This window comes from Helicoverpa zea, chromosome 10 (genome assembly GCF_022581195.2).
Source record: "Helicoverpa zea isolate HzStark_Cry1AcR chromosome 10, ilHelZeax1.1, whole genome shotgun sequence".
Lineage (NCBI taxonomy): Eukaryota > Metazoa > Arthropoda > Insecta > Lepidoptera > Noctuidae > Helicoverpa > Helicoverpa zea.
This window is the reverse complement of record NC_061461.1, coordinates 10,884,278-10,896,778: the sequence shown is the minus strand read 5'-3', so window position 1 is coordinate 10,896,778 and position 12,501 is coordinate 10,884,278. Positions and strand designations below refer to the sequence as shown.

The following is a 12,501-nucleotide window of genomic DNA, read 5'->3' as shown; positions in this document are numbered from 1 at the left end:
ACAGAATTATTAAACGATTGAGTCGTATCTAGTATACCCACTGAATCTCTTATTATTAAGTCTAGTCCGGTATGATAACACTATGAGTTACGTCACGACCATGACGCGAGATCTTATAATATTAAAAGTCAATATCTAAAAGGAAACACAAACATTGCATCTCTTATTAATATAAAATGCGAAAGTAACTTTGTATAGATTCTGTCGCACATTAACAGCAAAACTACTGAAACGAATTAGGTAAAATTCGGCAAATGGATATTACCTATACTTACAGCCTGATAAAGGATACACGCTACTTTGTATACTGGTGCGGGAAGTAGTTTTCTCAGGATATGGTATCATCATCCTCCGAGCCTTTTCCCAACTATGTTGGGGTCGGCTTCCAGTCTAACCGGATTCAGCTGAGTACCAGAGCTTTACAAGAAGCGACTGCCTATCTGACCTCCTCAACCCAGTTACCCAGGCAACCCGATACCCCTTGATTAGACTGGTGTCAGACTTACTGGCTACTGACTACCCGTAACGACTGCGAAGGATGTTCAATGACAGCGGGGACCTACAGTTTAACGTGCCATCCGAAACACAGTCTTTTGGTGTCTAAGCTATACTTAGAAAGTACATACAAACTTAGAAAAGTTGCATTGGTACTTGCCTGACTTGGAATCGAACCCGCGCCCTCATACTCGAGAGGTTGGTTCTTTGCCCACTAGGCCACCACGACTTCTCAGGATATGGTATATAGTAATAATAAACGAAATCTATTTTTTGAAAAAAGCATTAGATATCCGGTAAGATCAACGACACAGTATCTATCATATACTACTGTTAATGTACAGTAATGTAACCTCTCAGTCTCCACTATCAAAGGAAACACAAACAAACATTGTATGTAAGTAATAGGTTTACATACAAACTCTCAACTAATTAGGTCAAATGAACTACGATACTTTGAATTTTACATAAGGATTAGATTAAACCAATATATTTTCTATGTGGTACGGATCTCTTTGATGTTTTAAGTACTACGGATAGAGAATATATATTTTAAATAAATAATAAATAAATAATGTCGGGACACCTTTTTCACACACGGTCGGTTAGCCCCATGGTAAGTTATTAATTAACTTGTGTTATGGGTGCTAACACAACTGATAAACTACATATAGCTACATATATACATATTTATAAATACATATCATAACACCCAGACCACGGCCAACAAGCATGCTCATCACACAAATGTCGACCGAACCGGGAATCGAACCCGGGACCTCAGGTTCGGCGGTCCGGCATGATGACCATTGCGCCATCGAGGTCGTCGAAAATTTGTAAATTACATTGGGATAGATGTTGATTTATCTGATAATTTATTTATTTGCCTACGCAAATATAGTAGGGTTTCAGTATGTAATGAGTTTGGTACGCATGTTAGGTAAATTAGTTTCTAGGCAAAGTTGCTTACTATGTTGCTTGGGTTATTTAGTTGCTATGTATGTTTTTTAACCTGAACTCTAACCCTCTTGCCAACAGCTTGTAATCACGGATCAAAGTTACTCCATGTAATGAGAAAGGAATGACCATACATTATAATCGATTTTTACTTGGATTCTAAAGAGAGTGGTACTAAGGGCTTTGGAAGAAACAGGTGTAGGATTTAGTCACTCAATGCCTGACATTTGCTTCCATGTTGCACCCTCAGCGGGCGAAGTCTTCTGATGATTTCCCACTAAAAAATTACATTATAATGTATAACACATATTTTTTAGACTGTAATTCTAATTTTGCTAGTCAACTTGTTTATAAAAGCACGACCACGAATCTATAAAGGCTTTTTTATTAACAGTATTCAATTGTTTTGATCTCTTTTGTACCTGGCTGACCCATTTGCAATTAGTACTGGGCAAAAATAGGTTAAAGAGATCTATATAACTAGAGACTCGACAATGCTTGTAGTAGAAAGGAAGTTCAAGAATTATCTTAGAACGTTCTAGTTCTAGGTATATCTAGCGTAGTCTAGAGAGGGAAAGTTTAATTGAGTCGGCAATGTTAATTAGAAAAAAATATACTTAAATCGAAGCTGAAAATCGATCTCAGTGGCGTGCACTTGGAGAGGCCTATGTCCAGCAGTGGACTGCGATAGGCTGATGATGATGATGATACTTAAATCAAGTATTTCCCCCTGTTGAACTTAAAACATAATAAACAAAGTTTTAAAGATATCCATTTATAATAATGTACTCGTCGTGTCATTTTTTTTTTTAAACGACAAAATGTCTACTGAACGGGTATTGATGAAACTTAGCATTCATACCTATAAACTAACGTAAAGAGTAAATAGGCTAATTTTTATTTTTATATCTGAGCGCCAGAAGTATTTCCCTCGAGATGTGGGTAAAAGTCGCTAGAAAGACATAAGAGCTAGATTTCACAATATAATTTATCTTGAATAAAAATTATAAAAGCAGGGAAAAAACGCGTCAAACGAATATATTATTCATGGCTTTTGTATGGAAGAAAACCTTTATTTGTTAGTAAAATAATAAATAATGGATCCATAAATAATGTATTAGAACATATTATAGCTATTTCAAATAATGTACAAAGTTTAGTTAAAAACTTTGTTTGTCTTGTAATTAAAATTTAACAAGTTGTTATTACTTGTACATTAAACTTGAAGTTCTGTATTTGTGCCTAATAAAAGTCATTTGCAAGGACTCTGTAGGTTATTGATTCCATCTCGCAAGTTTTCTTTGTACACAAAATATAAATATTGGAAAGAAAACGATCTAAAGTAGAATGCACGTTTTATTGCAGCTAAATACGTTGAAGAAATTCTACTATACACATTTTTACCTGTCGTATACATACAACTTCAATCAATCAAGTGAAAATGTCAAATTAATCTTTCTACATGATATGCAAAACTAACGAAAAGATTACAAAGCATAAAATCAGGTTTAAAATATACATTTTCGTTCTTAAATCGTCATGGCAGTCTACAGGGATTCACGAACGATTAGGCTACAAAGAAATATTTTTGTACAACAAAATATTTTAGAAATGTGCGTAGGTATATCAAAATAGTTATGTGGTTTCTCCCAAAGGCATTGAATGTTAGTAAAATATATTTACTTGTGTTACGTATAAAACAGCGAACACGGTTTGGGAGTGCCAAAACGGTTTGGCAAAACTTGCTTTTACAATTTATTCTGATTCGCTCTCTACGCCTTTGAGCAAACCTTTTCTAAGTTTAGCTTTAGACATGAAATAAATGTGAAATGTAGATTGTATTCTATTTTAATCTGTTGAGTGCATTTTAAGTATCTGTGAATGCAAAAATGTGTGACCAATTTTGATAACACTTGAAAAGAGATATAATAAAAATGGTCATTACGGCAGGATACATTGTAATGAGCGCACAATATTCGTCTTCGTAATGATTTATGAGCCTGATTAAACTATCGGCAGACAGGCAGGTTGAACTATCTAGTTGAATAGTTTAACCTGCTAATAAAGTCAGCTGAACCATTTTCAGTAATCAAATCGACGATTTGATCAAGCATACAAGTAAACGGCTGGTTATGGTTTGGTTATCGTTATAATTAAATGGTGCAACTCACCGTGAGAATTTGCGGTGTGCCTAAAAATATATACTGAAAACAATTGCAAGCGACCAAAACGTCATGTTTTTCCATACACAATTTGAGTTGAGTATTAAAATGTCTACTGTATTTCACAACTCGTTAACATAAAACTACTAGCTATATAGCTTTGCCGCTAAATTAAATAACTTTTTCACAAATAAAACTGCTACATATTTTCACAAAATTTCGTGAAAATTGTGAAAATAGTGAGAGTGAGAGTTAATATTATAAATGTGAATGTTTTTAGTGTCCATGATATTAAATGCAAAATAGAGTTTTATGCTTTGTTATGACTAAATGGGGGTTTAAAGTGCTGGCAATATTTTATAAAATTGTATCTCGCAATGTCATGGCCTCGATCATAAGGTTAAGCAACTCTTGGCTCGGTCGGTCCGTAGATGATGAGTAACCATCTTGTCATAATGTGTTCTTCCGTGATTCTAATGGCACGATATACTGTAGTTCCCGGCTGTCATTGGACATCTACGTCAGTCGTCACGGGTAGTCAGGAGCCAGTAAGCCTGACAACCAGCCTTACCTAGGTTTGCCCGGATAACTGGCTTCATACTTGATAACTGGGAGGAGGTCAGATAGGCAGACGCACCTTATAAAACATTACTACTCAGCTGCATCCGATTAGACGAGAATACGGCGCCTTTACACACAAACATAATTGGAAAAAGGCTAGGGAGATGATGATGAAAGTTTTTTTGTGTCCAATGTGTCCATGATATTAAATGCAAATATTTTATGTTTTGTAATATTACTGTCAAACTATATCTCACAATGTTATATTGTTACAATCTATTTTTATTCGAGCACAGAGGTTTTAATATATAATTTGAGTGGGAAACAAGCGGTTCGCTTGATGTCAAGAGGTCCGGTCCGAGAGGCTCTATATGCAAGGGCTCTTGAAATATTTCCTTTAATTATAGAGGTTTTTATTTCATGATGTTGGGCTTTATTTTGCTTTGAGTTATGGTAGTAATAAGAGACATAGGTGTAGGTATTAGGTATATGCGGGGTCAAAGGAGCCTTTCAGAACGAAAATTTATGATCGAAAATCTAGGACACAGAAAAAAAAGTGCGTTGTTCTTGGCGTTGACATAGTCTATGTATTTTGTATGTCTTGCGCCTGTGTTTTTTTTTAATATGTTGTTTGTAAATGCCTGTCTTAAACATAACACATTACCTATTGTTGTTTTATGAACTGCTTAACTATACTTACAATTCACAAACAGTTTTAAAAACAAAACACAAACGCTGCGTACCGTACAAAGTTGCCTTTTTTGTGTCAACTACTTATTTCTTCACTAACACATAGTTACGTTACTTTTAATAGAACTGAAAGTTATCCGCAACGCGAATCCAAAAAGGAAGGTAGTTCGCAAAAAGTTTTTTACGACAAGCTTACGTGACTCCTTTCTTGATACGAAGCCAAATATGTACTAAATTGAGTGGGAATCCGACTAAACGCCTTGTCAGAGCAGCTTAGGCATAAACCGTCTTAAATTGATTCTATACTCGCATTGGTGTTAAATAAAATATTTTTATAAGTATTCTAATGTTTATTTAGTTTTGCCCGTTGTCAAAGTTTTGCCTGTTCATATAGCTTTCATTGAAAAAAAAATTGTTTATTTTTTATCATATTTTATTCAGGATTTTTTCTTCTGATGGGAAATCATCAAATGACCCCTCATGCTGCACCCACAGCGGGTGTCAGACTCTTAATGACTAAAACCCATCATGTTCCTTCTTAAGCCTTTTATGTGCTACCAGGGGCGTGGATTTAGAAAAAAAAAAAAAACTAAAAAAATATGACATAGTGTAATGATTCTAAGTAATTAACAGTCTAGGTACAGGACTTACTCGTAAATATTTTTCCAATTAAATCGCTTTCCATTCATTAAATTAAGACTAAAGAATCCTTTTACTCTCAAGTAAACAATCTCTGAAGCAAAACAGATCGCTTACAAAAGCCGGCAAAAAACAAACTTCATTCAATCGATTCACCTCAAAGCATTTGAACACTAATGGTGATTGCACACCTGTCGGAATCGAATTTAATTGGAATGTAATATGACACACTTATCGGAACAAAATGCACGGAAAAACATCTGTCACATAGAACATCTGTCATAATTTCTGTGATTCTTCCAGATTAGACCTAGGGCTGCTTTTGTTTAACAAAAGCACATTAGAGGAAATGAGGAGAAGAAAAGTATGAAATTATAATCATTATTATTTGTTTCTCCATGTATATTTTTTTGCTGCCATGAAAGTGGTTCTTTCTGAAATACTCCGTGTATGACAGCTGTCAAAAATATGATGTCCTCCTAGCCGATTATCGGCTGCGGCGGCTGTACTCATGTAAGGAGATGTCAAAAATATAATATACATATAGTAGTACAATCAACCGAAATATAGTACGATGCTATATTTTATAGCAAGGGTGGCAACCCATTTAGAAAAATGCGAAGTGTCATGCAACTATGAACTCGTGAGTAGGTACAAAATTGTAATATTCACTTCGTTTGCACTCCGCGGGCGATTCTGTCAGGTGTGCGCTCACCATAAGAAACGTTCCATTACACTGTATCTTCATTCTTCAACGTTATTTCAATAAAGCTGAGTTTGCCACCGATAAACATCGACGCCTGCATCCGAAGTACATTCCGATCACGCAGCACTTTTGCCGAGAAAATTTAATTATACGGATCGCGATCTCTCAGAAACTTCGTTGCTTTAATTGAGTTCCGCACTAATCTTTAACTTGCTTCCTTCGCGGGCTAAGAAACAAGCGATAAGCGATTATCGGAGCGAAGTTTTAAAGATGCTTTCTGGAAGCTTCGATAGTTAATGCTTCTAAGTTTGTAAATTACAAGTAAAGTCCTTTGTATCTGTTTTAAAGTTGGTTCTTTGAAGATTTTGTATTAAACGTTTTAGTTTTGTTGTTCTTAAGAAATTCTGTGGAGTATAAAATATTCTCTTTACTTTTAAAAGGTACTTAGTGTTTTATTTTTGGGTACAAGATTGGGACTACGTAAATGTTTTGCAGTTTACTTATCTAAATGCAACCGTTTAAAAATTTACGAAATATTTAATGAAGGACGACTTTTACTAGCTTTTTATTGTTATTTTTAAATACTTTTAACTCACGATTTTTTCTTCAGCTGTAGTTTATGTAACATTCAAGCAATACACAACGATTTTAAATCCTCTTTTACAGCAAATAACAAAACAAAATTCATGCAGTCGGTTTCCAGGAAACTGGTGAAGTTTAATAATCTTGTTTTTACAATTTACTTTTGAATAAATTAGTCTTCAACGTAGTGTACCTACTTATATATAGCCATTTTTTTGAAAATAATTACGTACACATAAAGACTTTGTATTCACTTTCTTTTTAAACAACGCGAAAATTCACATGTATAATCCCCGCTATTACTTATAATTTGTGGCACACAACGCAACTTGTGCGTGTTTGCCCCGGTCTTCTTGGGCAAACTTCAGCACTTTCAATACCACGGCGGTAGCTTTTACTAAGTTTGTTGTGTTAACCGTTTCATTACGCTACACGGTAGAATTGAGGTCTAAGGCTGGCCATATACGGGCACCATGTAGAATTCATGATTGAAATAGGCATATTAGGCATGGCGAATGAAAAAAAGTAATTAGTCCGTCTTTAGATAATCCTAAAATAATGGTCAAGTATTAAGTTAAATTACAAATTGTACATAAACGTGACGTCATGCGTTCGATCTTTCTTGCGTTATATCTTAGTAAATACGTGTTCAATATTTGTTTCTTTACTTAGAATTACTATTTTTTCAATCCTGTTGTCACGTCTATTAACCATCTGCTCCAGTGTAACAGTCAGTCAATGAATTTAGCTTAGAATTCAAACTCATTAATAATGATCGACTCGAAGTCTAGACTAATCAATTGACAGTCGATAGATGGCCAGAATCGACGGTAGAATGGATAAATCAACAATGATCAATCGTTTCTTCCATACTGTCTGCGTCAATTAATCCATGGCATGGATTGACGGTCGATCGATCCAGTAACGGCTGTAGGTACCTACAATGTACGAAAAGGTGACTGCGTCTGAGTAAACACAAACGAGTATTTTACTTGTCGACGATCTTCTTCAGGATGGTTTCCAGATATTATATTCTTCGAAGAGACTGGTCCCCAGAGCTTCTGACTTCATACCTCATAGTTTTCTGCTAGTGTTTTATATGAAGTGACTGCCTCTGACCTCCTCAACCCTGTTACCTGGTCTACCCAATACCTTAAGTAAGACTGGTAAGGCTTTAGTCCTCCTAAAGATTTTAAGGGATAGACTTTCATCAATAGGTAAGAGTTGCTCAGGCAGTTGTTATTTAGCTACAAGTCATCCCCTAGTCCTACATTCGATGATGGCATATGGTAGTGTGACCCAAGCCTTATGTAGAGTCCTTCAATGTAAGCAAGATGATTTGTCATGCTCCGTGGTTCAACCAGATTTGTGTAAGGAAACATTTGGATAAAGTTTCTGATTAAATATTTGAAGCGGAATTGTTCGTAAGTTGTTCGCAAATAGCGTAGCCTTTTTGAGTTTGATAGAAGCCGTTTGAGATAAATAGATGAAATAGTTAGTCTTTATTACTTACGTTTTGAGAGAGGTGGGTAAATGGCTGAAGTGCTTAGCAGCTGGTTTGATTACGCTTTGTCGCTTCTTAATTGGTTCTGAAACTGGCTTTTGTGTGTAGTGTATGTAATTTAATTACATGCAGGAGAGATTGAAATTACGAAAAACAAAAACAAAAGACAACTATTAAACAACAAAAAAACACTCCTACTTTTATTCAATCAAAATGTCATCAAAATATTTAAAAAAAATACTCCTAGAATTATTTCAATAAAAATATTATAAAAAGGTAAGATGCTTGATCTTTACCTAAAGACGAAATTTAAAATCACGTTGTTATTTAAGCGTGTCGCCAACTATAAAAATCCTTGAATCTTAATACAACATCTCTAACAATTCTCCCTAACTAAAAAAATTATAAGACAGTATATCATTAGTGATGATCAAAAGGCTTCATCAAACACACATATTATTATTATTATTCCCATTCCCATTTCAAAGAACCTCGTTATCACACGTCGGTAAAATTGCCGTAATGTAGTAGCACAAATAACAATTATGAACGGCTATGAAGGCGGAGACGGGAGGCTCATGTTAGCAAGTAATATGTGTCGCGGTAATGAGACAATCATAATTAAATCCACTATGAAGGCTGACAAGTTTCCTTGTTATATAAGAAGGAAGTAATAGGAATAATTTTCGTTTAAAATGTCTTTGTAGAAGGAACCAGTTTTATTTGAGTACTAGCTTCTGCCAAATTTCTTAGAGAACTACTTCAGACACATAGATAAAAAGTACCGTTTATGGTAAGCTGGTGTTTAAGCTATATTATTGCCAAGCTTCATCAAAATCCATCAAGTAGTTTTTGCGTTAAAGACGAACAAACATCCATACATAATACAAACTTTCACGTTTTAAAACTAAAGGCTAGCCAGTGAGAAAAAGGGTTGTTTTTGTAAACACTAGAAAATATTTTGTATAAGAAAAAAATTACATTTTATTCAAAAATGTTCTAAGCTATGTCTGAAAAAGTTCTAGACTCTTAAAATAGTTTGAAAAAGGTTAGCAAGATAATGAAAAATACAAGACTAGAGAATTTTCTCTGTGATTTGAATTCGAATTTGGAATACGTAATTGGAAAGCGAATTAGTAAAAGCCTTTAACAAATTAGATCCAATAGCGGATGAAACCTTTTTGGAAAAACTTATTTTTTCTCAATAATGTAGGTTTTATTCTTGAGGAACCCGTGGCTAAGTCAAAGCCGTTCGATCGATCATATAGTTAAGCAACGCTTGGCGCGGTTGGTTCTTGGATGGGTGACCGAGTACAACGAGTTCTTCCCTGTTTCTAATGGCACGATAAACTGTTGGTCCCGGCTGTCATATGACCATCATTGGCAGTTGTTACTGGTTGTCAGAAGCCAGAAAGTCTGACAACCAGATTTACCTAGGGGTATATTTCCAGACGACCTTATAAAGGTCGCCGGAAGACGCTGGATGCAGGTCGCTTCCAACAGGTATCTGTGGAGATCAAAGGGGGAGGCCTATGTTCAGCAGTGGACGTCCTATGGCTGAGATGATGATGATGATGATGATATTTCCAGGTTAACCGGGTAACTGGATTGGGGAGGTCAGATAGGCAATCGCTTCTTGTAAAACACTGGTACTCAGCTGCATTCAGTTAGACTGTAAGCTGACCCCATAATTTGGAAAAGGCTAGGCAGATGATGAATGTAAGTAAGTAGGTTTTATTCTTAAATTCGTGCAGGCGTTTTCTAAGAACATATTCCTACTCGTTTCCGTATAGAAAATCAATTTCATTGGTTACCCACCTACAATGGTTTGGTAAGGGCAAAAATATTATATTTCATAAGTTAATGTTGGTTTGTTAAGGAAATTGTAAACAATAATTGTGAAAGAAAAATAATATGGTAATTCGAGAGGATGAATTTATGCAATTTTTTTAAAATTATTAAAACATTTTTACCAATTTTATAAGCAACCTTTGATCTTACATTCAAATCCAAGTAAATAATTTCAATTCTGAATTAAAGTTATATTAGTTTTTAATTAAACCATGAATTTTCAAAACCCTTTAGAAATGTTCTAGCTCAGAATTTAAAATAATAACAAACCTACCTCAAATATTATAATATTACTTTCCTAAAATAAATTGTACACAAAAGAAATGTTTATTTAGGTATCCTTGTACCTAATTTTATTTTCGTCCGTGAACTAATTATGTTCCTGTCATTCTTTGTCGGTAAACGAAATTGAAATTGTTTGTGTCCCTTTAGCCTATATTTTTGGTTTACGGTTAAGGTTACCTTCCATAATTAGTTTTATAGAAACGAATGCCTATGTAATTTAAGAAGAATTTCTATAATATTTTTACTGTAGCAAACCTAATGTGCCCAGAGCGATTAAATAAAACCAATCATTGCTATGTGTGCAAACCAATAATTGGTTACGGTAACTCATTCTTAAGATTGTGCCAGACAGGCATCAGACAAATGGATCGTATAGCATGGAAAATTTTAAAGGACTCACTACCCCCGGAGACCAGTACTAACAAAGAAGTCATAAGTGCGTTGCCGGCGCTTTAGAAAGGACGCTTTTTCTGAAAGTTCGAAGTTCGTATTGGTTTGGTTATATCGTACAACAATTTATTCCGCAGTTATATGAAAAGTCTTTACCTCTATGTATAGTATCATTAGGACCACTTACCTATCTGTAGTATTATATGGTGAACCTGCGTACTGACTAATGGAAGCCAACTCCACTCCCCCTCTGTATATTGACACTAGCGCCAAGTCTAGTGTTTTTCTCTGAAACAAATAATAAATGTTAATAAAATTATGGGACGAATTATGGGACGGCAATCCGACAAGATCGGGGAGAGATCAGGCGCAGGACCAAGATTTACGTGCTCTCCGATGCACGGGTGTATCAATCATCAACTTCCAGGCTCCGGGCTGCTTTGTGAAAGTTTCTAAAACCCACAAAGCGATTTCAACCTAGCCTAAAGGAAGCCTATATTAGGTTAGGTAAACCCGCAAAAAGCAGCTGGTAATTTACAAACCCCAATCAAATAATTTTCTCTTCGATAGAAATAAATTAAGGATAAAAGGGAATGCCTATTTACGCATCTTTGTAATTTGGTACGGACGCCCTTGAAATATATTATTTATTCTGTTCAAATACTTTTTGTAGGCTCATGAAATTGTAATTTTGAGCTTATGAATAAATTCTTTATTGGTGTGTTTTATTTATTGCTTTGTTAATATCAAGAGAAACTGCAACTATTGAATAGTCTAGAGTTCTATTACAGCATTTTTTTATCAAATAAAATTAATTGTCTTTACAAAACAATAATTCGTATTAAAAACTACAGAAGAATTATTTCTCACCAAAAGGCTAAAAATATTCTCCGGAACTTTTCTAAAACATCAAAATGTTGAAAACAAGAAAAAACTAACAGTCAGAAGCAATTTAAGAAATAACTTCTTGCTTCATATAATATTAATTACAAAGTCTAGGTAATACCGGTAGCAAAATTTCTAGAACATTTTAGAAAAAAAAAGCAATCAGAATACCTTTCCTTAAATATTTAATCCGAAAATCTGCGAAACAGAAAAAAATACTGTTTCACTTCACGTAGACAAAAGAAACGCCACTGAAATAATAAATTACTTCGTCTTGTTAAACCACCTCAACATTTTGTAAGTAACTTCTGAGAAAATTATAATTTTACAAGAAAATTAAATTACGCACATCCCAGTGAAAAATACACATGCCTTCGCTTATTTGTCTTTGTGGGATAAAGAAACAAAATACGGATTTACCAAAAATGACTGCGACATATCCATAAAACGTGAGGATAATCGCCCTGTATGTAATAAAAGGTGCTCAAACAAAAACCTACCTTAGGCCGAAGAAATAAAGTTCACTTTTCGTTGTAGTGAACGAAGGTTTAGTTACTTAGGTATATCTGTCCTTTCTCATACGTTTGTGGTGGTTGGTCGAGAAATATTAATATTTTTACTTGTCCCCGGTATATTTCTTTGGCGTACGTTACAAAGTAGTCTAGTTTCTAGTTCGGGGCGTAAGGACTGGCCTTTGGGATGCACTTGCAGCCAGAATTTATGAATTTAAGAGTACATGTTTATGGACCTTAGTGGGAGATATTTTTGTGACAATAAATTGGAGAGGTTTTCTT

At 34.7% G+C, this 12,501-nt stretch overlaps 1 protein-coding gene across 1 annotated transcript in view; it reads right to left on the bottom strand.

Annotated features, from left to right (window-relative positions):
• Positions 1-12,501, bottom strand: part of LOC124633714 — a 70,804-nt gene that overhangs the window by 17,349 nt on the left and 40,954 nt on the right. The window contains exon 3 of the mRNA XM_047169024.1: positions 11,010-11,110. Coding sequence (XP_047024980.1) covers positions 11,010-11,110 — 101 coding nt within the window. The remainder of the gene's footprint in view (positions 1-11,009; positions 11,111-12,501) is intronic.